General features: G+C 38.1%; 1 protein-coding gene across 3 annotated transcripts in view; it reads left to right on the top strand.

Annotated features, from left to right (window-relative positions):
- The first annotated feature begins 2,791 nt into the window (after window positions 1-2,791).
- Window positions 2,792-23,311, top strand: part of arid4b (AT-rich interaction domain 4B) — a 51,869-nt gene continuing 31,349 nt past the window's right edge. For all 3 annotated transcript variants that reach the window (XM_061746166.1, XM_061746165.1, XM_061746164.1), the window contains exons 1-3: window positions 2,792-2,949; window positions 5,512-5,560; window positions 19,459-19,569. In XM_061746166.1, the coding sequence (XP_061602150.1) occupies window positions 5,555-5,560; window positions 19,459-19,569 (117 nt within the window). In that variant the 5' untranslated portion in view covers window positions 2,792-2,949; window positions 5,512-5,554. The remainder of the gene's footprint in view (window positions 2,950-5,511; window positions 5,561-19,458; window positions 19,570-23,311) is intronic.

Genomic DNA, 23,311 nt, shown 5'->3' with positions numbered 1-23,311 from the left:
AATATCTGTCTACCTCATAAACATCCTACCTGCTTTTTTGCACTGTTTTTCCTTCTTTCCCGTACTGCACTACTTTTTATTTTTCATTCCAATGTACTTTTTATATTTTGGAAAAATATTTTTTTTTTTACCCTTTCCCTGCATGTGTGTGTTGAGTGTACTGCTGCTGCACAAAGTTAATTTCCCCATTGAGGGAGAAATAAAAGACAATCTAATGTAATTTAATATAATCTAGAATTACCACACGACAGCAGCCAAAAAGTAAATAAATAAAATAATAGTTAATTAATTAATAACTAATAAATAAAGTAAGAGAAGGGGGTAATCAATCAATTAAATAAGGAATGTAAAGTATAATAATAAATATCTATCTTTATCAATATCACAATCCTCTTTGAACATAGCAAAGCAGTAATAAGTATTAATAATGGCAATCTATAAAAAATACACATATTGATTCAGAAAAGAAAAGGAAAATAAGTAACAAAAATAATTATAATGATATGATTGATTAATAATCAATTATTATAACAATAACAAAAAGGACAGAAGTAATAACAGTAATATTCTAACAATTATAATAATCATCTAATGTACTTGTTGCAATTCTAATTCACCAGCCGGTGGGAGCTTCGAGTCTCAGCCACTGGAAAAAATAACCCCCCCTACATCTTGTGACCATACCTGTCAAGTCTCACGTTTTGTCCGGAAACCTTCCGTATTTTACCTCCCGTGTTAGTATTTTCTCCTAAATTCCTGTTTTATAATGTAATAATTTTTAAACCGCAAACTGAATTGTCACTAGTCTCGCGAGAACTGCCATCTGCTGCAGCCAGGGTGGCAGTTCTCGCGAGACTAGTGAGAACGGGAACAAATTTGGAACAACAAATCAGATGGATAGATGTAACGAGAGAGAAGACATGTCTGCCAAAAAATCGAAGACTTCGTGTAAATATCTCTAAATCTATCTTTATCTGTAAATATGTTTCAGAGTAAACAATCATATGCTGTAACAGTGCACCTTTCAATCACCTTGTCTACCTCATTGTGCTACACCTTTCACTTTTTTTTAAGAGCTGTCATTTGTATAGATACTGCATATTGCATGTATACTATACAGTGAGCAAAACAACCCGAGTCAAATTCCCTGTCTTATTTGACCTGACTTGGCCAATAAACCTGATTCTGATTCTGATTCTAAAAATGGGATATAAAATTGACTTTCCTAAAGATGAGCAGGATGGGAAGGAGAGCCCCATGAGTGAAAATGACAAATTAAAAGAAAATGTAAATGTTTCACTTGAAGACAATCGATGTGTATATAAATTGAAAATATTTAAAATAAATAAGTGTGCTTTAATTCCCTTTTGTGTTTTCATTTAGGCTCTATTATAGGAATTACATACATAGGAAGTACACAGCATTTCAGTGTCAACAAAGGTCGGCCTGTCAGATTCTGAGCACCTAATTGTAGTTTGGAAGTGGTTGACAGGTAGTTATTTTAGATTTGTTGTAAATCTTTTTTTTAAATGTAAGATACTCAGTACTGGAGTTGTGGGGGGATGAGGGGGGATGGCATCCCTCCTGAAATAAAAACGGTCCAAATCATCCCCCCTGTAAAACTGCCATCCCCCCTTTCCATCCCTTATGTCATTTCATCAATGAATGTGGTTTTACTGCTATTTCAACATTTAGAGTCATCACCAGATAAATAAGACCAGAAAAATAACTTAATTGACAATTTTCACCTGTTTCAAGTAAATTTTCACTTGAAATAAGTAGAAAAATCTGCCAGTGGAACAAGATTTATCTTCTCATTACAAGCAAAAAAATCTTGTTCCACTGGCAGATTTTTCTACTTATTTCAAGTGAAAATCTACTTGAAACAAGTTAAAATTGTTGTTTTTTACAGTGATGAGTCTTGTTTTAAGTGTAATTAGATTTGTTTTACTAAAATGAGACATTTTAACTAGAAATAAGACAAATATTCTTGTTAAGATTTTGAGTTTTTGCAGTGATCCATTTTACTTATCCTATGAAGGACAGAGTCATATTGATAAGTTCAGAAAACTGTTTTTTATTGTTGTGTTTTGATGTATTTGATGTAAGCCCAGTGGATATTTAAAGCTTACAGAAGGCTGCATTTAACTGCTGCTATGTCATTCCTGCAGTATTTCTGCAGGGGTTTTGGTCAGTGCTATTATTTGTAATATATTATATTATTTGTAATCAGCACAAATTATCTGTCCCCATATGATAAAATCCACCATCCCCCCTGATTTTTTTTTACAACTCGAGTACTGATTATAGGAATTACATACATAGGAAGTAGTACACAGCATTTCAGTGTCAATAAAGGTCGGCCTGTCAGATTCTGAACACCTAATTGTTTGTAAGTTGACAGGTAGTTATTTTAGATTTGTTGTAAATCTTTTTTTAAATGTAAGATACTGAACCTCGGTTGGACTGATGGGACAGCGTTGGGAAATTTCCGCGTATTTTTAAATCCAAAACTTAACAGCTACTCTTGTGACACATATCGAACATACACATTTACTCAAAATCTGGGAGATGTAGTTTTTTGTAGTTTTTTTCTCCCCCTCTCTCTGTATTGTTACACCCAACCAATAGGATCACTCGATACACTTTACTGTAGATATTTTCCTCCCGGATCAACCAATCGGCTGTTACTCTGACCTGTCAATCAACGGTTTCCACCAATGGGCGAGAGGGGGCGGGGCCAAGGCGGTCACGTCAGTCATGTTCTGTGGGCGGGGCGAGGCTAAGCTGTGGGAGCCGCTCAACAAGGCGAACAGCAGCTCTCTGCGAAAACCACTTTTACCGACCTGCATCGACCAGGGGTCATCTTTTCTGTCACGTAAATGTTCCTATGGATTTCTAATACACTTTTGTCGAAAAGTAGAAGACTTTCTCAACTTGACACCATAGGTAAGTCCGCTTTTGTTCGGTTAGAATGAATGGGGGTTAGGTGACTATTCAACAACAACACCAAGAAACGTGAAGACTGGGAGGAGAAAAAAGAAAAAAAAACTTGGATCACAAAAGTTCTGGTTTAAATAATAATAATATTGATAATATACTATTATTAGAATGTAATAATAGTAATAATTTGAATAGTTTAAAGTGTGCTGCACGGGCAGTGTGAATCCTCGGGGAGGTCGTCGTCGTCGTGCAGCGCAGGAAAAGTGGTAAAGGATGATTTTTGGTCCCGCGTCACACCAACGCAGAGCCTACGCCGTACGGTGCGCGTACCTTACGGCGTAGGCTCTGCGTCGATTTATCGCAGAGCCATAATTCAGGCTTAATACTCGAGGCTCAGATCGCTGCAGGATGTGATCCGTCGATGCACCCCCCTACCCCTAACAAATGCTGCTGGTTTAACAGGTAAATTGCATTGTCAGGCTTTTCTTTTGTGCAATCTGGATCGACTTGCTGGGGTGCAACTCACGCGTCCGATCGGTTGTGGTTATAAAACCAGCTCTGGTGAGGATTATTTTTCCCCAAAAAAACTCAGCCTTGTATGTGCGTGACCAGACCAGTGTTTTTTTTTTTTGGTGTGTGTGTGTGTGCACATTTTCCATAACTGGCAGCATCGTTGCAGGACATGAATCGTGTTGGAAATTGGGTTTAAATGGACTACACACTGTAGGGATTTGTGTTTTCTGGGGCGGATGACATTGTATCCTTCGCGATCTTTCAAAGAGAAACGAGCAAACGCAAGGGCTGCGACCTTGGCTCCAACAATAACACGTTGTAGGATTTAAAACACCGATGTTGCAGCGAGGTAAGTCTGGCTCTGGCTCTGGCTTGACCTTGTTGCGAACCGCTTTAGACTAGAGAGTTGTTTCTTTGTCAGAGGCAAACCTCACTCAGCCGAGCCGACGACGAGGGGCATTTTTCTCTGTTATTATGCTGCGTTCCATTTACCTCGGAACTGGGAAGTGGGAATGACGTCACAGCCGAGTTATCAGCGTTCCAGTTACAAAGTAGGAAAACAAGATTGTAGTTCGCATATACCACATGAAAAATGTAAATTACACTATAGCAGCATATATATGCCGAACAATACTTGTATACGACTGATTTAGTGTGACCAAAACTAGAATGAAGTGCTACGAATTTTTACAGAGCTCTCTTCTACTGTTTACAACCGGGGCAGCCATCTTGGAATCTGGTTTTACTGCTATTTCAACATTTAGAGTCATCGCCAGAAAAATAACTTATTTGACCATTTTCACCTGTTTCAAGTAAATTTTCACTTGAAATAAGTAGAAAAATCTGCCAGTGGAACAAGATTTATCTTCTAATTACAAGCAAAAAAATCTTGTTCCACTGGCAGATTTATACTTATTTCAAGTGAAAATCTACTTGAAACAAGTTAAAATTGTTGTTTTTTAGAGTGATGAGTCTTGTTTTAAGTGTAATGAGATTTTTTTTACTGAAATGAGACATTTTAACTAGAAATAAGACAAATATTCTTGTTAGGATTTTGAGTTTTTGTAGTGATCCATTTTACTTATCCTGTGAAGGACAGAGTCATATTGATAAGTTCAGAAAACTGTTTTTTATTTTTGTGTTTTGGTGCATTTGATGTAAGCCCAGTGGATATTTAAAGCTTACAGAAGGCTGCATTTAACTGCTGCTATGTCATTCCTGCAGTATTTCTGCAGGTGTTTTGGTCAGTGCTATTATTTGTAATATAGCCTATTATATTATTAGTAATCAGCTGAACTCGGGGGTGGTGAAGACTCTCCCACTTTCCCAGTGGGAAATCCCACTTCGAAGGACGTTCCAGTTGAAAAATCCAACTGGGAACTGGGAAATCCCCACTTCCGAGGACAAATGGAACGCGGCATTATTCACAGTAAAGTTATGTGGTGTCACTTTGTTCAACTTGACGCCGGTATACTGCGGCACTGCTTCGATACGACGTTTTTCCGTGAAGGTTTTTTGTGTTTGTGAAGCGGAGTCGACTGACTCTCTCTGCAGAGAGAGAAGAGAGAAGCGCACCGACACAAGGGGGGGAAGAAGCGAAAACGAAAACTGGTAGTTTTTTCCTGGTCCGATGAGGGCAAAAAGAGCAAAAAACCCCGTCTCATTTAGGGAAATTGCAAATGCATGAGCAGGTGAATCACATCCACGTCGGTGGTCGGTGGAGCTGTCCTCTCTAGCCGACTGTCAGCTACAGAAATGGCGTCATCCTCCGCCGTCAATGCGGTGCAGGCGGCAGCTGCACGCCGAGCCGGACAGCCGAGCATCCGCCTCTTCATCTCCACGCATCTGCCCAGAGCATGGATGATGTGACTCGAAAAGCTCAAGCATACACACCCTTTCTTTCTACCGACTTGTTTTTTTTTTTTCTTCCCTTCATGGCATCCAGCAGTGTATGAGGAAAAGTGATGTCATCATAACATGATCATGTCTTGTTGTGGCAGACTGAAGTTGGCACCCTCTGTCATGCCTAACTGCTTCTTCATCCTCTGTTTTCAGTCTGGGGTTCATTATACGGGTCTCCTGGAGGACTCATAGAGAGATGAAGGTATGTTCATTATTGATTCATGCATACACATACGTGGGAAACTCTTAATTGGCATCTACAGCTTTTTATAACACATGCATTGGTGTTTAATAAAGCATTTGCTTGATTCAGCAAGAAGCTGCATCTCCATACACACAGCCTCATTCTTTTTGTCCTTAATAAAGTCATTGTCGCTTTCATTGAATGGAGATTTTTGATCTTGTTCAGCCACAGTGAGTCAAGTGTTTGAATCTAGTGCAGCGTCATAGATAAGTTTGAAATGCATTATCTTTCGTTTCTCATGGTTTTATATCTATGCAAACACAAATTAGAAAACTCATATTCTTTGTAATGCAGTGTTATCCAGGGCCTGGATGTGCTGTGATGTATTGTAAAAGGCGAGGCGCTTAACTGGGTGCAGTTATAAACATGCACACAAGGTTAGAAGTGGAATCCAAAGTGCTTCGAAGAAGAAATATAAAACTTAAAGTGGACATCAGATGACAATTTCCAGACATTTTTTATCTTATCAAGGACGAATCTACATTAGTCCTGTACCCAGCATACCTCCAGACAGTTTGTAATTACAATAGACAAAAGTATCGGCTTCCTTAAAGTCTGGGTAAATAGTTCCATGGGATTTGTAATGTAGAGCACCATTTCTCACATTCAGTGAATATATCCTCGCTCTCCACTTCTCGTCTTTAATTGTTTTACTAGGTTCAATGTGTGGAGGTTCATAAGTGTCGTCTGGTTGGTTGAACTCTTGTGAGCTTTCTAGGGTGTTGGGATGCCTCATTAATGCACACAACTCCTGTTGCCGGTCAGCAATGGAACGCTCAGCTGTGATTACTTGCATTTGTAACAATAACAAGTCCTAAAATCCAGCCATACATGTTCAAGCTAGAATTGGATCTAGAAGTATGAAAGTTATCAACTTCAGGAAACACAACAAAGATTACAAACATGTGACTGGGACAAGTATTTGAGCTAATTAGCAATAACCTTTTCACCAACTAAAGTTGGAAAATGTTTGTTGTGTCCTCATATCCAAACTAAGACATTATGGAAACAATAACAAAACAGTTCATATTAAGAATAAACTGATTGCTTCTTCCTTAGTATATTGTTGAAACCATTTTCTTTTTTAAATGAATACAGTGTCTGTATATACTGTATTTCAATACTATGCTGGTTATGTTACTCTTTCCTCATTGGCTGGACATCAGTGACATCGTAAAACATAACTAGAAGCCGTCCTTCACGTGAAAAAGCAGAACCCCTTAAGTTTATGATAGAGTAGGCTAATTTCTATAATTATAGCTTCAGTATAATAAGGAAAAAAAGTGCCCTAATGCTCACTAAGACATAACATAAGTTGTTTTATGATAGCAATTGTTAACCGAGTTGTCTGGCAGGGTGTTTGTGCCCTTGTATCCAGCAAAGATCCAGCAATGTTTAACTTCTCCAGTGATGCTGACATCTGGAGTGCTTCGCTCACAAATGACTTGAATTATTTGAATATTTGGAAGTCATTCCTATCCCTACTTTGTAAATGATGTTTTGATTATAGCTAGCCTAAAAGTCTGTGCTACATAGCCAGCTAATAGAGTTGGGTTCATCCCATTGAGTAATGATGTTATTTAGTGTTAGAAAACATCCTTTTATAGGTTTTTATTGGAAGAGCAGTCCAATAGATATGTTGATGTTTTAAAAGCTCTGATAAATATTAGGCTGGGGTGGTGAAAATAGTACCAATAGTGTTGAAATATGTAAAATAGCATCAAAATATGTAAATCTGGAATGCCATGATTTACTAAAATCATATCAGGTGGTGGAGTTGTACTTTGTTTTCTTTGATATCACCAACTATTTATCACAGAAAGTTGCATATGTTGGTATGTGAGTCAATGAGTGGTGAAAATGTTGAAACATTCAATGGCAGTATTGTCTTCTTACCCTTTTCTTTGCTTTGAAAAAGTCCCAGCTGTCTTTGTTTTGTAAATATCCTGCAAAATTATTTTTGTACTCTCGAGTGTTGTTGTGCCTCGAGGCTTTTTGTATCTCAGTTTGTCATTTGTTGCCATGCGAACCATAAGTCATCATAACCCGCACAGTTGTGTCAGTGAAGCAGTGAGGAGTCTTGTCAAGTGTCAGTATTTTTAGTTGCAGGCTTATTTGGTACACAGAATACATCTCATAACGGCATTATGGGGAGAAATCCAGCAAGCAGAAGGTGTGGGGATGTTGACAAGCTTTGTGATTTGGAGCACAGAAAAGCTGGTGTGATCATTTCTAGTCAGTCAGTTTGCCCTTAATGGTGATATTCTGATTGTGGTTAATCAAAACTGCATCATCAGCCACTAATAAACATGTCAACATTGTGCCAGATTATCCGATTTAAAGTGCAGACACTTTCCATGTGAAATGAGGAAGTTCTTGTGATCTGATGTAAATCTTTCCTTTTGGTCTATTTCCTCTGTTTGCTGAGCTGCAATCATACCTGCATATACCTGTCTTCAATTATGCAACACATTGTTTATGCCTTCATTAGAAATAAGATATAACACACTAAACTGAGGCATGGGGGGAAACTGACTTGATGTATTCTACTTGATTCACACTCATTGCTGCGTAATTTCCCACACGTCTACCTGATAAAGGTGCCGGTTGCAGCTGGATTGCATTGCAGGGGATCTGTATTGCGCTGTTATTGTGCTTACACTTGCTTATCAACAAAACTGCTGAAAGCAGCGATGTTTCCACTTTGACGGTTCATTTTAATGTAGTAGAGTTTCTTGTTTCCATAGTGCTCTTAGCTGTCTGGCTGTATTGATGCTGGGAGAGAACTCACCTATTTTACTGCTGTTTGTAGGGTCATCCATTCAATGGCTGAACTATAGCACAACTTTTCATTATGAATAATGAAAGATAATCTTCTCAGATCATTAGATTTGTTGGAAGAAGATGGTTGTATCGCTTAACTGTTTACATTCTTAAGATGATTTCATATTTTTCTCTTATTAAGCAAATATCTGCTTAATCTGAATTAATAAAGTAGTGTAGCAGCAGTGATGTGGTCATCTCAGTGTTTACGGGGTAGATGTATTTAAAAAACAACAACCTGCTCTTCACATTGTAACGGTGAATTTTGTAATAGCATGGCAGCATGGACAAGTGTGGGGACTCGTTTATTCTTTTGTTTTTTAAGTCTTGTCCAGTGTCATCAGTTTTAAATTGTTGTCCACCAACATTTTTTAAACACCAACTTGATACAACATCTCCTTAACTTGGAAATGATTCGCTGTGTTGCATCAGAGACATTGATCATGCAGACAGCTTTTGATCTAAAATTGCTTTGGTGTGAGAGTGAAACCTATTTAGCGGAGTTATTCCGGCTCTTAGACGAGCTTAGCTGCTATAGTGACAGTTAACAGCATGTGGTGCTGTGGTAATACACTGCATATTTATGCAGTAGGGAAGAGGGCCTCAGCGGGTCAGGTACATTAGTCTCTCTAATATGCCCCTGTCTGGTAACAACGTTGTTTGTTTAAATAGATGCTGCAATATTGGAAGCAGTTTTCTTGTATGTAAAATGTGTATTTGGATGAAGCATGGGACTTGTAGAGCTGTAAAATTCATGTTTTTAAATGAGGAGAGTTTATCTCACTTCTTAGTTTCTACTTTGGCGTAAGATGTTGAAGTTACCAATGGAAAAGTTTAAACATTAGTAAAGTAATCCGTCCTATACTTGGGTCAAAATGCTGAGAAAATCCTGATTCATAATCCATCATTTTTTTCAATGTTTTTGAAGTCTAAAGTTTTTCGGAAAGTTGTGGCACATCCAGGAAGATTAGCTAACATGCCGAGGGCCTGAAAGCTTAAAGAACAAGTGCAGAAACAAAGGGGTTTAAAGTTGTTGTTGAGTTGTGTGTGTTTTCTTTCTTTCTTTCTTTTTTGTTTAAAGCTGCCATAGCATTGCCAAGGCAACTCCTGCTGAAGCACCAGTCAGTGTAATTGTGGCCACTCTGGTTTGGACAAAGAGGTGATTCACAGCAGGATTATTGTATGTGAGAGTTATGCTGGGAGGGAGCTTAATTCTTTCCTGTGTGCCTCTTGCATGTTCCTTTGTAAGCCCACAGTCCCATTCATTGCAGAACAATATAATGGGTTAAAAACTATCGTTTATTATGTCTTATTAATGCACAGTTCCTCACTGTTGTGTTTAAAATATGCAGCTGTTGAGGCGTATGCAGCATTAATTAATTATAGTTCTTGAAGAGAAAACAAATCTATCTTTATTTGATCATCTTGGGTAGACATAAACATTTAAGTGTTATTTGACTGTTTCCACAATTCCAATCAGGTGTAACTTAAAGCAAAGCAATATATAAAGTATATTCCAAGTACACATTACGTAAGACATTTTCTTTTAATAATAAATCATGCTGAGAGCCTCAGGTGCATTGCAAGTAAAAAGAAAGAAAAAAAACAACCCTGGTGCAAGAGTCTGATCTGAATAAAAATGGATTTTCCTTGTTTTTTGCTAAAATAAAGGGTCTTAGTGAAAAATAGATGCTTCATGAAAGAGAAAGATTAAGAGGAAGACATTCATATGAATACAAATATTGTTTTGTCGTTAACAAAAATGTCTGCAAGCAGTGGTGCGATAAATCACAATCAACAGCTTGCAAACAGTTCAAATTAAGAGCACAAACCAAACTGAACTAGAATACACGACACCACCACAAAAGAAAAACCTGAACACAGGGTCCATTATATCAGCTTTGTTCAGCAAAAATGAACTTTGACTCACAATTGACACTCGCACCTAAAACTGGAGACCTAATCCTGAATGAATCAGCCACGTTGGGTTTAATGTTGTGTGAAAAAGAAGCAGAAGGGTTACTTGAGGAGGCTGCTTGAGCTGTGTCTTAATGCGTTAGCGATTGGTATTTGCACGCAGCCTTGGAGAGGATCCCAAAAGCCGCATTTTCTCAGTCTAGGGCTGTCCCTAAAACCGTTGTAGAGGCTTGGAAGCTTGTGCTGGAATTGTCTGTAAGTATTCAAAGCTCAGCAGGGGGGTGGGGGTTTTGGGGGACCACAGTAACTGTTGACCACAGTTACATGAAAATGAGCCACGAACAGTAACCAAAAATGACGTGTAGCATGCAGATTGAGGTTTCCAGACTGTAAACTATTGCTTACAGTCAGGTTACTGTCCAAACGCAACTGGTAATTTGAATAAAATTTGGAGTGATCCAGATTATAGACTATATCCAAATGCTTGGCTTGTAGTTGTAACTTAGTAGGTCACATGGTGTTGATTTAGTTTGTGGTCATCAGTGACAGATGAAATGTTGTTGCTTGAGAACAAATAACAATAAGGAATTGTTTTGGATTATTATTTCATATGATCTGTTTCTGGTCTGTCGCCAAACATAAAAACTCAACGACTCAAGTCTGGGCTGAGGCCTTTCTGTGTGGACTTTGCCTTTGGCTGCAATGGCTTTCTCCAACTACTTTCAGCTGTTTTGAAGTTTAAGTGTTTATGCACAACACCCACAGCTAGCAGCATGTAATGTCTGAAAGAAGTTCAAAAATAATATCAGCCAAAGCTAAGAGGACACCAAAAGAAAAAGCAGGTTTTGTGCCATCACTGACAACGCGGCACAACCAGACAAGAAATGAACTACAAATGCAAATTTCTACAGCAGTTTCCATAAATGCCGGCTGCCACTTAAACATGTAACTCATGTCAAACCAGCTACTTACTTTAAGAGGACAATGATGAACGATTTCATAGTTTAAATGTTACAATTATCAGGTTGTAATTTGCCCTGCATACAGCTGCAGCTGCGCATATGTGTCAGCCCCATCCCCGCATGCTGAGCCTGTAATTCTAAGTGTGTGTCCGTGTTGTGCACTCAGCTGGCCAATTGTGTCCTGCAAATACTCAACTTAGCACTCAAGCCAATACTTTTGCCGGTATTGTTTCAACATACCCATGTAGAGACGGGGGGGTCCTCGTTAGTGGGGTTACGTTGGAAAACACCAGAGACAGCAGCGCCGTGATCGTGTTGTGAAAGTGCTGCATTTCTCACACACACCAGGCTTTTGTGTGGAAGACCTTTTATAAAAGAAGAGATAAATGGATTATCTTCATATACTGAACACATTCTACTCTGAGGGAACTTAAAAAAAATGAAATATAAAGAGATAATATGATAAACTGAAGTATGCAGTCTGTTTCAATAATAGGAGAGCAACTCTTGAATGGGTTGCTATTTTATATTCACATAGAGTAGTGTATGTAAAAAAAATAAATAAATGATTTAACATCATATGTTGAACACTCCTGAAGTAGTAAGTGCTGAGTGAGTGAGTTTTTTGGGGGGATTCTTTCTTTTTTCTTTCTGGTGCACCTTTTATATTTTGAGATTATTTTTGTTCCTAATAGTTTGGGAAATAAGCCAGGGTGCAGAAGAGCTTTTGCTATTATTATTTTTGTTTGTACGAAGGTAGCCTAGAGCAGTTTGTTCTTAGATTTCCAGAGGAAAAGAGTGAGGCGCCCCGTTTAGTGAAACCTGCTGCAGGGTTGGAGATAATGGGAGAGTTATTAATAGGTTTTTTTTTTGGAATGGTTTAATTTGCAGTAAAAATACATTTTAATCCTTTGCATTTAGTTATTTGAAAGATTTTCAAATTGGCAGACTATAACTTTACAAATATCAAAAATCTGAATCTGTCTAGAAGATTGCAGTCTGTGTATTTCTACTTGTGCTCTATGATTTTGCCACAACTTTAGAAAGATTTTTAATAGAGTCGTCTTCTTCTTTTCCATTCGGCTGCTCCCTTCAGGGGTCGCCACAGCCAGTCATCCATCCTCTGCATCTTCCTCTCTCACACCAACCAACCTCGTGTCCTCCTTCACTACATCAATATTAATAGTGCAATGCTTGGAAGAAAACTGGACATTTGTTTGTGTTCTTAAAATTAATTATAAAACCATTTAGTGTAAGAATTGATCAGCAGTGATTATTTGGGCTCTAATACAGCGTTTGAACTGTTTGTATTCTTCAAAATCCAGGAGAGGAGTACTTAAAATAATCACAACAGTCATCTCTAACGTTTTCTCTAGATGGCTCCTTTGTGAAGGGAAAAGCTTGTAGCACGAGTACTTGTAGATCTATTGGGGCAGAGTGAATCTGTGCAAAAACTGTGAGCAAAGCAAAATTTACATCTGTTTCGTTAATGAAAATATTAGCTGTTCTGAACTTGGCTTAGGTATCTGCTTCCGACCATATGTTGAGCTTGTGTAAATAACTATTGCATATAAATCAAGCTTGTCATTGTCCAACTTTACAACATTAATGTGTTATAGGGTGTGCTATTATCAAAATATGCAGATACATTTAAAACACCTGTTTTAAACATGAGAAGCGGTTAGAATTATAGCACATCTATCTTAGTTGATGGGACTTTAGCATATTTACACTTCAGATTATGTTTCTGGAAATGTCACTGGGTTGATTAAATCAGCTTAATACGCTGCCTGGGAGCAGCAGGTGAGGGAGCAAATGCCAGCTGAAACAGGAATTGCTTTCAGTTTGCTCAAAAAAAAGGGATGTGAATTGATGGGTTTTTGAAACTTACCTTTGCCTGCAGATTGATAATATAAAGTTTGTGGACCAACAAACTTTAAATAACCTATGATGAGGGAAATTAATGGGTTATGTAGTTTATTTCTTATTCGATCGTTTCCTAGATTGTGTGTTCATCCCCCGGCTGCCACAACGCATAGCGATACAACACATAATACTGCAGGTTTAGGCTCACTGTCAGTTTGCCGTTTGCTCCTGTGGAGGCATGTTGCTGTCTCCATCGGGTATGATTTTTTTGGTAAAGAGTTTCCTCCAATTATGGATACACTCCAGTTATTTTGTCCAGGCAGAGAAATGCGTTATCTTGTAATCAAACCTTTCTGGGTTCACATGGCGTGGCGTTACCTACATTGGTCACTGTTTTCTAGGCTTGTGCCCTGCCATGTAGGAATGGGCGATATTTTACCGTTCATGATATACCGTCAAAAAAATTCCCCACGGTAAGAATTTGTCATCTCGCAGTAAAAACGATAAATTCCCATTGACGTTTTTGTGTAACAAACATGGCGTAAGACGGATCTGAGAGCGAGGAGCTCGTTGTTAAATGAGGCTCCAGCTCCAACTCTGGAACTGGTTTGGATTTAAAAAGAGTGACGAGGAGCAAACATCTATTATATGCGGAGTCTGCAAAAACACAGTGAGTGCAAAGGATGACAATACTGTTTCTTTATTTATCAGGTTGTATTTTTTTCTACTTTGTGATTTTATAAGCTGAAAAAAACTTGAAGGACAATGGTACTTTTGCTGTTTGCACTGTTATCCCAATGTTTAAGCCATACAGTTTGAATAAATGTTGAACTTTTTTCATTTGAGTCATTACAGTTTTGCAGTACAAGTGTACTAATTTAATTGGTTTTTATTAATTCAATTCAATCGGTGTAGTTTAGTAACATTTAGTATTCTTTTAGAGCAGTGTTTTGGGGGCTCCAAAGACTGAATGTGGTGATAGATTTATAGTTAAAAAGGTGGAGTTGAATTGGAATTTTTTTAATCGTCATTTTTATCGATAAATGCCAGAAATAATCGTGATAAATTTTTTAGTCCATACCGCCCATCCCTACTGCCATGTCCCGTTACACCCGTACCGAACTAACAGCTAGATAGAATATTTAATCATTGCTCCACTTTAGTTAATTTAAACTCATCTAAAGATAATTTGTCCACATTTTCACATGTAGACGTGCATGAAGGACCCCATACGGTGGTCCCTGTGAGGGGATTTAAGCTAATTATTGAGCAGCGTGAGCTCACGATGGCTGATGTCAAAGTAGATCATCTCCATTGTGATAACCTCGATCATTTTCTTTGCTTAGATGCAATGTTCATATTAAGTAAGATCAGGCCATAGTTGTGTTTTGTCACCCCACTCTAAGTCATGTTTGTACATTTGATCAAATCTCACCCAGACCCCCAGTCTTGGTTCATCTTCCGCTGCTTCCTTCACTTTTTTTTGTTTTGTTCATACAGTCGCTGAGGTGGCACCTGAGGCTTATAATAAATGATGCTATTCTCATTTTTTTCCCTGGCAGAATCTTAGCGGAGAATAGCTCTTTTAAAGTGCCTGACATTATTTTATGTTAGTGAGGGGATCTTACATGTCCCAGAGGTGAAGGAATTCCACCACCTGAGCTTAGTCATCCTGATTTTTCATGCTGGGGTAACATTGTTTGTCAGCTCTGGCAGAAGCAATGAAACTGTAAAAGTAGTCAGTGTTTCTCCCCTGACAGCTGGAGGCTAAATGGCAATCTATCCGAGGAATGGAATTTTCTCTCATAGTTTTAGCTCAATACGGAGAGGCGGGGAATTATCACTGGAAACAACAAACTGTCCTCTGTTTGTGTTGGCATGTGAGCATGACAAATGCAAGTCGGGCCTCAGTAGTGTGTTATTACCACAGCTGTCAGGATAACCCAAGCTGCCCTCACTGACTCATGACTATTGCTCTGCTTAAAAGGGCAAGAAATGATTCCGCTTAAAGCACCGGGAGCAAAAGGAAACATGTCTCAGTCTAAAAGGAGTGCGAACAGTTCTCCGTCCACCGTGGCGGTCCGGCTTTTTGTTGCAGCCGTGACGGGCGTGAGACTCGGCCGGCCAGTGGAAATGGCTGCTGTGTCATGTGAAGCTGGTGTTGGCTCGGGCAGCTGGCACTCGGGCCGGGCTTCAGCCAAGGATAATGAGATGTTTATGCGAGAGGTGGGGAAGCTGAAGTGCTCTGGACACTGCCTCTGAAACCCATCTGTCAGAATCACGGAGACACTCACAGCGAGGCTGCCTGTGCTGGTTCCACTGCCATGATCTCATGGCCCCTGCGACAGATAACCCATTACAAAATATTTAGAGTCCTTACTTCTTGTTGTCATCTGTAATTTACGACGGAGTATTAGGGCCAAACTAAGACAAAAAAAAATTGGAAATTACGAGAATAAAGTCATAATATGATGAGAATAAAGTCGTAAAATTACGAGAATAAAGTCGTAATGTTGTGAGAATAAAGTCGTAATAGAATAAAGTCATAATATTATGAGAATAAAGTCGTAATATTATGGGAATAAAGTCGTAAAATTACGAGAATAAAGTCGTAAAATTACGAGAATAAAGTTGTAACATTACGAGAATAAAGTCGTAATATTATGAGAATAAAGTCGTAATATTACGAGAATAAAGTCGTAAAATTCAGAGAATAAAGTCATAATGAATAAAGTGGTAATTTATGAGAATAAAGTCATAATATTATGAAAATAAAGTGGTAATTTATGAGAACTCTAACAGGAAGAGCATTTTCTCCCTGTGTTAAAATGAAGAATATTGAGCATCTTGTGAAGTTATATTTATATATTTATAATATATTACAACTTTATTCTCGTAATATTACGACGTTATTCTCGTAATATTATGACTTTATTCTCATAATTTTACGACTTTATTCTCATTACATTATGACTTTATTCTCGTAATTTCCTTTTTTTGTTTTTTTGTTTGGCCCAATAAATAGTAATTATAGACGCACCAATGCTAATTTTCCTGTCTGATTCAGGTTTTTTTTCATTTAGATTTCTTTTTTTAAGGGTTTGAGACAGATTTATAGTACACCCCCCCTTTCTTCACCATGTTACATTCTTTTCTTTTTACACATCTAAATTTAAATCCGAGATTTAGTAGGCAAACCTAGCGTACATAAATCGTCTGTGTTTGAGCTTTCTAAAATTTAAAAAGGGTGTATTAGGTTATAAAAACTGAGAAGTTAGACTTGACATAGACATCATTCTGACCGCACGTCTTTTGTAAAATGGATTTCTGCGTTGAGATTGCTTTCTGTGAATTGTGTGTGAGGCATGAAACGAGATTAAAAAGTCCTGGTAGCGCAGCATCAGAAGTATCTCCTGCTCAGTGTTAATGGGCTTGTGTGATTTATCAAACGACTGAAATCTCTGTTCTCATTTTCTGAATATGATCGTCCACCGCCAGGACAGCCTTGATTTTATTTAGTTTTTTTTCTTTTCCCTCGTAATGACTCTAGTTTGCATTCTGTGTGCACTCATAGCCCCTAAACCCTTTTGTTTACTTCTTCAAAATGGGTATGTTCACTGGACTGATGGATATTCTTAATTTTGGTGGATAAAGCTTGTGATTTTTTTTATTTAAAGGTGACAATTCTCTAGAATCGACTATTCTGCATTTGCTGTGGAAAAACGCCCACACTAGACACGTTTGCTTGTGAGCAGGTGTGATTCTGTAGCTGCTGATCGTGCTGCGTTTATTAAAAAAAAAAAAAAAAAAAAGATTTTAGAGAAGTACAGCTTCACCGCTTTTGTCCTGGATGTGCAGAGAGGCCAATTAGTAAATTAGTAGAGTACAGTGTTACATCAAGTATCATGCTGTGAATGTGGTTGTAATTTCTCTCACAAAGATGGAATCGATTACAGCACAGCACAACTTTTTCCTGTGCGCCCAATGTGGCTTCTCTTGTGGTTTCTCTTGACAGTTTGGCTGATAGTTCCCTGTAACTGTTTAAATGAAAGAGTGTTTTGTGGCAGTCTACATATCCAGATAATCTTTACTACTCTCATAGGCAAATGTTACATGCTATCAGGTAGCTTTGTGGGTTTATTCTTGACCCATTGTTAGCATTTCTTTGTTGTTGTTTTAATGCTAAAGATCTGGTAGGCACAGGAAGCAAACAAATAAATGAAGAAATTAATATGAAACCTTTACAATCAACTGTGAACACTTCACAGTTCATTTATCATAAACTTTACAATAGATTTATGATAATTATTTAGCCTGTTGGTGATGATCAGGAATGTTCTTTTCATGTCTGCAAGTATCTGCATTGTATTTTCAGAATACACCCATGCGATTAGTCCCAGTAAGGCGTACATTGTTATAAAATAAAAGCATATATGTAAATGTTGAATTTAAACACCTTCTGTACCTAGCTGGAGCAGACTGCACCCATCCAGAGCTGTGTTTAGTTTATTTTGCTGCTTAAGAGGTGTTATGCACCTGTGACTCATTGAAATGGACAGAAAGCAGCTGTTTTCTTCTTTTTCTTTTCCCAAAGCAGCTGTGTGCACTTCGTATACGTTCCACAAGCTGTCTGCAAAACGATGCGATAGCTACTTTATATTTTTTCCCCCGTGTTAACCTAAAGTCGATGCTTTTTGATAGCATCACATCGGCAAGGAAGGTTTATTAGTATAGCACAATTCAACAACAAAGTGATTCAAAGGGCCTTACAGAGACATTAAAACATCACATAGGAGATATAAAAAGCATTATTTAAAAACAAAAAAGAAATCACAAAGCAGTGAGTGATAAACATTGAATGGTCCACACTTTTTCAGCACCTTTATGAACTTTTTGAGGAGAATTTGGGGCTTAGTGACTTATCCAAGTACATTTTAAAGATCTGGAGAAGATCAGGAGCTGCAGTCTTCAGATGTCAACTAATTTATATCCTAAAAGTAAAACAGATTGGGACTTTTCAAGAGCGCATGCAGTTCAACTAATGTTTTTTTTCTCCCCCTAAATAAAAGGTTGGTCCAGGTTGGTCCTTTGCCAGTTGCGGTGTTGAGTCCATGCGGTTACACGTTTTTGGGTTGCACGGCTGTCAGCCACGTTGGGACTATCTTATACAGTTGATGAAATTATTTCCAGAAAAGCACACTGGTGCACTTAAAAAACCATGAATGGACCAAAAGTGATTAGTTTCTCTTCACTGCTTGAGCACCTTACCAGCTAGTGTCATTTGCAGCTTGGAGGGCCACTTGTGCTACATTTGCTTTCATAATGGAAATGATCAACAGCTCTTATAAACAGGCCCCTGGAGAATTTATTTGGTTGGGATCCTTTAAAGTCGCAAAATTGAAGGAAAACAATGTGTGAAACAATAGTTTCCTGAGTTTGACATTTAATCATATTGCAATTTCAGATCTATTTAGACCAACTTTTTTTTCATTCAGTAACACAATGACCCATCTTTCTTGTAGATGATTTTTATAGATAACCTTGTTCTTACTGATAATTAGCATTTTCATTCCTTTGGTACTCTTCATTTATTCTTTCGGTCTATCCGAAACGATGAAGGTTTTTTTTTGGCTAATCCTCTACAAAAAAGTAGATTTGTAGTTATTAGTCAACAGAGGATGAGCTGATATTTTTTTGCATGTAAAGCTGGAGTTGAAACTTGCTGTCAGATGTAGTAGCGAATGTGGCCTACTTTAGATCATATTCTGGAGAGCTGTCTAAATATACCACTGTTAGATTAGACTTTAGCGCCGGTCTCGGTGAGACACCCTCAGTAAATTCAGCTCCATACTGCACAAACCTCAACATCATCTGCCCCCCTTTTACAAACAGAAAGTCTGTTTTCTCTCTGTGCCGTACTCGCTCCAAGTCTGTTCTTGAGGGGCGGGTGGGAGGAGATTGTCAATAAACATCCAATACTGATGACACAAGATGCTGCTATGTGTTTCGGATAGCTTCTTTCTTGTAATCATCAAAAGCTGCAGAGAAGTGGCCTTTTTGTTTGCTTTCTCCGAGGCTTGTTTTGCTGTTTTGCTATACCCAGAGCAGATGGTACGTGTTTTCCATGGATGAAACACTGAGCTGGTAGGGTTTTGCCTTTCTGGCCTAGAATATGTAATACTTATGTTTCCTCCAGTCTTGGCTGTGAGAAAAAACGCCTGTGTCGGTAAGCTGTACATTTATTAAAAGACTTTGAACTTATTTTATGTTTTCTTGTTATTTCCCCAGACTCTGGACGAGCCCCCCTACTTGACAGTAGGGACAGATGTGAGTGCCAAGTACAGAGGGGCTTTTTGTGAGGCCAAGATTAAGACCGCCAAGAGACTTGTCAAGGCCAAGGTAAGTCATGTTTCAAAAGGCTCATGAGCCCAAATTAATTGTCTGTCTGTCTTTTGTGTGTGGAGGAGACGGCAGAAGGGGCTGGTGTCTTTGTGTGGAAGGGCTACTGACAAGATCAAAATGGATATTGTGGCATTTACATGATGCTGTCCAAAGCCTTTCTTTGGACCTTTGAAGAGCAGATTATTGAGCTGCTTGGATTAGATATTATTAGGGCTGGGCGATATGGACCAAAAGTCATATCTCGATATTTTCTAGCTGAATGGCGATACTCGATATATATCGATATTTTTTCTGTGCCATAATTGGGGTTTCCCCCAAAGCATTATAGCATAGCATCTCTGTTAGCTTCATTTTTTTCTGAGGCAAACCATTAAAAAAACAGTCCGTTTTAATACAATGCCTCGTGCCAAATGTCACACAGGTACATTTATTAACAGAGGTCTGCACAATATCAAAATGTATAAAACAAATGAAACAAAAATAAACTGCCTGCATATATAGAATAAAAATGCTTCTTGAATAAAATAAAACAAATATCCCTTTCCTGCGTAACAATTAAATTAGAATACACTGTGCAATTAATACAATGTAGACAGTAACAGGCAGACTTTTCCACTGAGGTTGACAGTTGTGCAAATAACAAAACATTTGTGCAAATCTCAAATAAAACATTCAAGTCAATTTGTCACAAAATAAGCTATATCAAAATCATAGAAAAATATATATATATTTTTTTTTAAATCGAATATAAACGATATTGTCTCGTACCATATCGCCTTTGAAAATATATCGATATATATTAAAATCTCGATATATCGCCCAGCCCTAGATATTATAGTACTATGCAGTCAGACTAGGATCACATGCATATTTCTATGATTTTCCTTTCTCTGGTGTTCCCAAAAACCCAGCTGTGTTGCTTCCACACTGTTGGTATTCAAATCACTGGGTTGATTGGACTGTTCATATAGCTGTAATACGGATCAGGGGTCCCGCTGTGATTGAAGCAGGGCCCGGTCCGGCCCACTAGGTGCACATCTCATGCTCAGACATCCCCCTCATCCGTAGCTTCCAGGCAGCAGAGTCGATGTCTATACACCTGCTCTCCCCGTGCTGGTTTACTTCCCTGCTGATGGAGGCATTGCATGATACACGTAGTACAGTGTTTTATTTCCCGGTGGGGGTGGAGCATCTGGATAATACAATAGAGACAGATCGCTTGTCTCGTGTTCTGCTGGAGTGTGTGGGAGGAACAAAGATTTTTTTTTATTTTTTTACTGTGTCAATGCACTGTAGTTCCCCCTATCAAGACAAAAGAGCTGTGATGTTTGCCTTTCTGGCACACCAGCTGAAATCATCAAATGACATTTCTGTTTCTTGGACAGGGAAATGCCATGAAAAAGCAGATCGTGTGACGCTCATTTAAAATCATGTTGGCTAAAATTAAACCAACAGTCCAGTCTCAGCTCATAAATTAATTACCGTACTAATTTGTTGAGCGCCAGGATTGTTTTTGGGATGCTGTGATGTGACTATGAGCTCTGTTACACAAATGGTGAATCACGGCTTCTATTCAGTGGCTCTTGCGAGTCTGAATATCCCGCTGTAATGGATTCCTCTTTAGCTTTCTGGTTCGTTAATCTGCGTCTGCTTGTTTAACAAAGTCGATGGTTGCAGCGTATGTCACTGGTGTCATTTGAGTGATTTTAAGACAAAGTGAAGAGATCTGTGTGGCATTCCTCTTCGCAATGATAATCTGCGCTAGAGGGGCCAGTAAGAAGTTAATTAGCAACATGCCATTATCCTTCACTGTGAGGTTTTCACACACCTACGGTCAGTCAGAATTAACCCTGCAGCACAACGGCAAGCAGAGTCTATGTACTAAAAGCTCTTCGTTAATCCTTTGGCCCTTTAACTGTATATTTAATTGCTATATGTGAACAAAGAAATGTATTAAGGGTTATTTTCTTCAAAAGCAGACATCAGAACATGAACATGAATTTCATGAAACACATCTGTCGGAGATTATTAATGTGAAAACAACAATTTTTTCTCACTGAGAGAAAGCATACTCCCTTTTTAGACCAAATTTTACAATAAATCCTGACCTATTACCACTTGTTTGTAATTAATGTCGACCCTACTTTGTTTTTAAATATTCCCACTTTGTTCATTTGTCTTGTATTTGTTGTCACATAGTGTAACTAAAGGTTAGCATTTGTATTAATGCCACTATACACCAATGTAATTTAATAAGGCAACAAGGAAGCTCTACTTTTTAATCCTTGTTTTTACTCCCTTCCTCTCAAATGATCGTGAGGATGAAATGCTAGGGCTGTGTAGACTGTAGGTTTTTAATTTAGTATTTTTCACAGGTTTAGAGTTTAAAAAAAAAAAACAACCCCTGGATATCCTTTTTTTTAATTCATTTTCTTACTTAAACAAATGTATAATGCTGCTTTGAATTAATGCACACAAGGTCTGGAATAAAAATGTAAAACTATTTGCAGCTATTTGTCTTCCAGCCCTTAATTTGAGAACCATATTTTATTTAGCTTGTTTTTATTTATTTAAAAAGGTAATGCATGTTAGATAAATGTGCCCGTACTTCTCGGCAGTTTTCAACTCCTTTTAATAACTTTGCTCCTTTAAATAATTACGAAGTTAACGGTATATTAGAGCAGAGCTTGAAACTGCAGGAGCACTAAAGAAGAAAATAAGCAAAACAACTGGAGTAAATGAAGGCTTGATCTGTGCTGACACACAAACATTTGAAGTCAGGAGTTTCATTCTTTTGTGTTCATGAAAAGCTGCAGCATACACCTCTGCTGTCAAATTAGCTTGAATAAATCATGATCAAAGTTAAATGCATGTGAAGGATAAGCAACATCAGAGTACAGAAAACAAAAGTATATTCCATCTCGGGAATGTGCTCACTAGCTTACAAATCTGTCTTGAATTGTGGTAGCAAAACTTCCTGAAAGTTATTATTATTATTACTCAAGAGGGTAAAAGAAAACTTTCTGGAGAATTGTGTCTCCATCATGTAAATTTTCTTGACTGGAGCTTTGTTTTATCGGGGAAAAGGCTGCATATTACTCCGATATTGGTTATCAAGTTGAACTTCCAGACCTTGTAGAGTGAACTGTGACACATCTGAGTTGGTAGGAGGTCGTCCGGGTGATCAGGTGTTACTGACACGGTTCAGCTGAGGTTGTGAACAGTCACTCTTCCTTCCCATGAAGAGATGTGGCTCGTGTTTGTCCCTGAGAAGAAAGAGGGTCCTTTATTCCACCTGGCAAAATGTTATCATCTCAATAAATTATGAAATACTGCTGCAGTAATCTTTTTATCCCTTTCACTTTCCTCTTATTTTATGACCTGACAGTTCGATAGCATCCACCAGTCCATATTTCTTCTTCCTTTTTTTGGGTTGCATGTTTATGCTGTTATATATTTAAAACTGACTTAATTTTTTGAATTTGTCACTGGCGGGTTTGTTTTTCTGGTTGGAGGCTCTTAACATTCTGTCCTGCTTGTATGTGGCAGATGAGTCTACACTTGATTCATTTGGTTAATTCAAATACCTACCGTAATTATATTACGCACTCAAAGAGTTAGCTTAAGTTCCCTCAAGAAGCAGAGACGGGGAAGCACACACGCCTTTGGATATATAAAAACAGAGAGGGCATCTGCAAAACCGAACATATTCTTTGCTTCTGGAATTTTAAAACTTTTT

The sequence above is a fragment of the Cololabis saira genome, chromosome 17 (genome assembly GCF_033807715.1).
Source record: "Cololabis saira isolate AMF1-May2022 chromosome 17, fColSai1.1, whole genome shotgun sequence".
NCBI classification, from domain to species: domain Eukaryota; kingdom Metazoa; phylum Chordata; class Actinopteri; order Beloniformes; family Belonidae; genus Cololabis; species Cololabis saira.
Note: the sequence above shows the minus strand (reverse complement) of the source record. Positions and strands in the feature narration are given on the sequence as shown.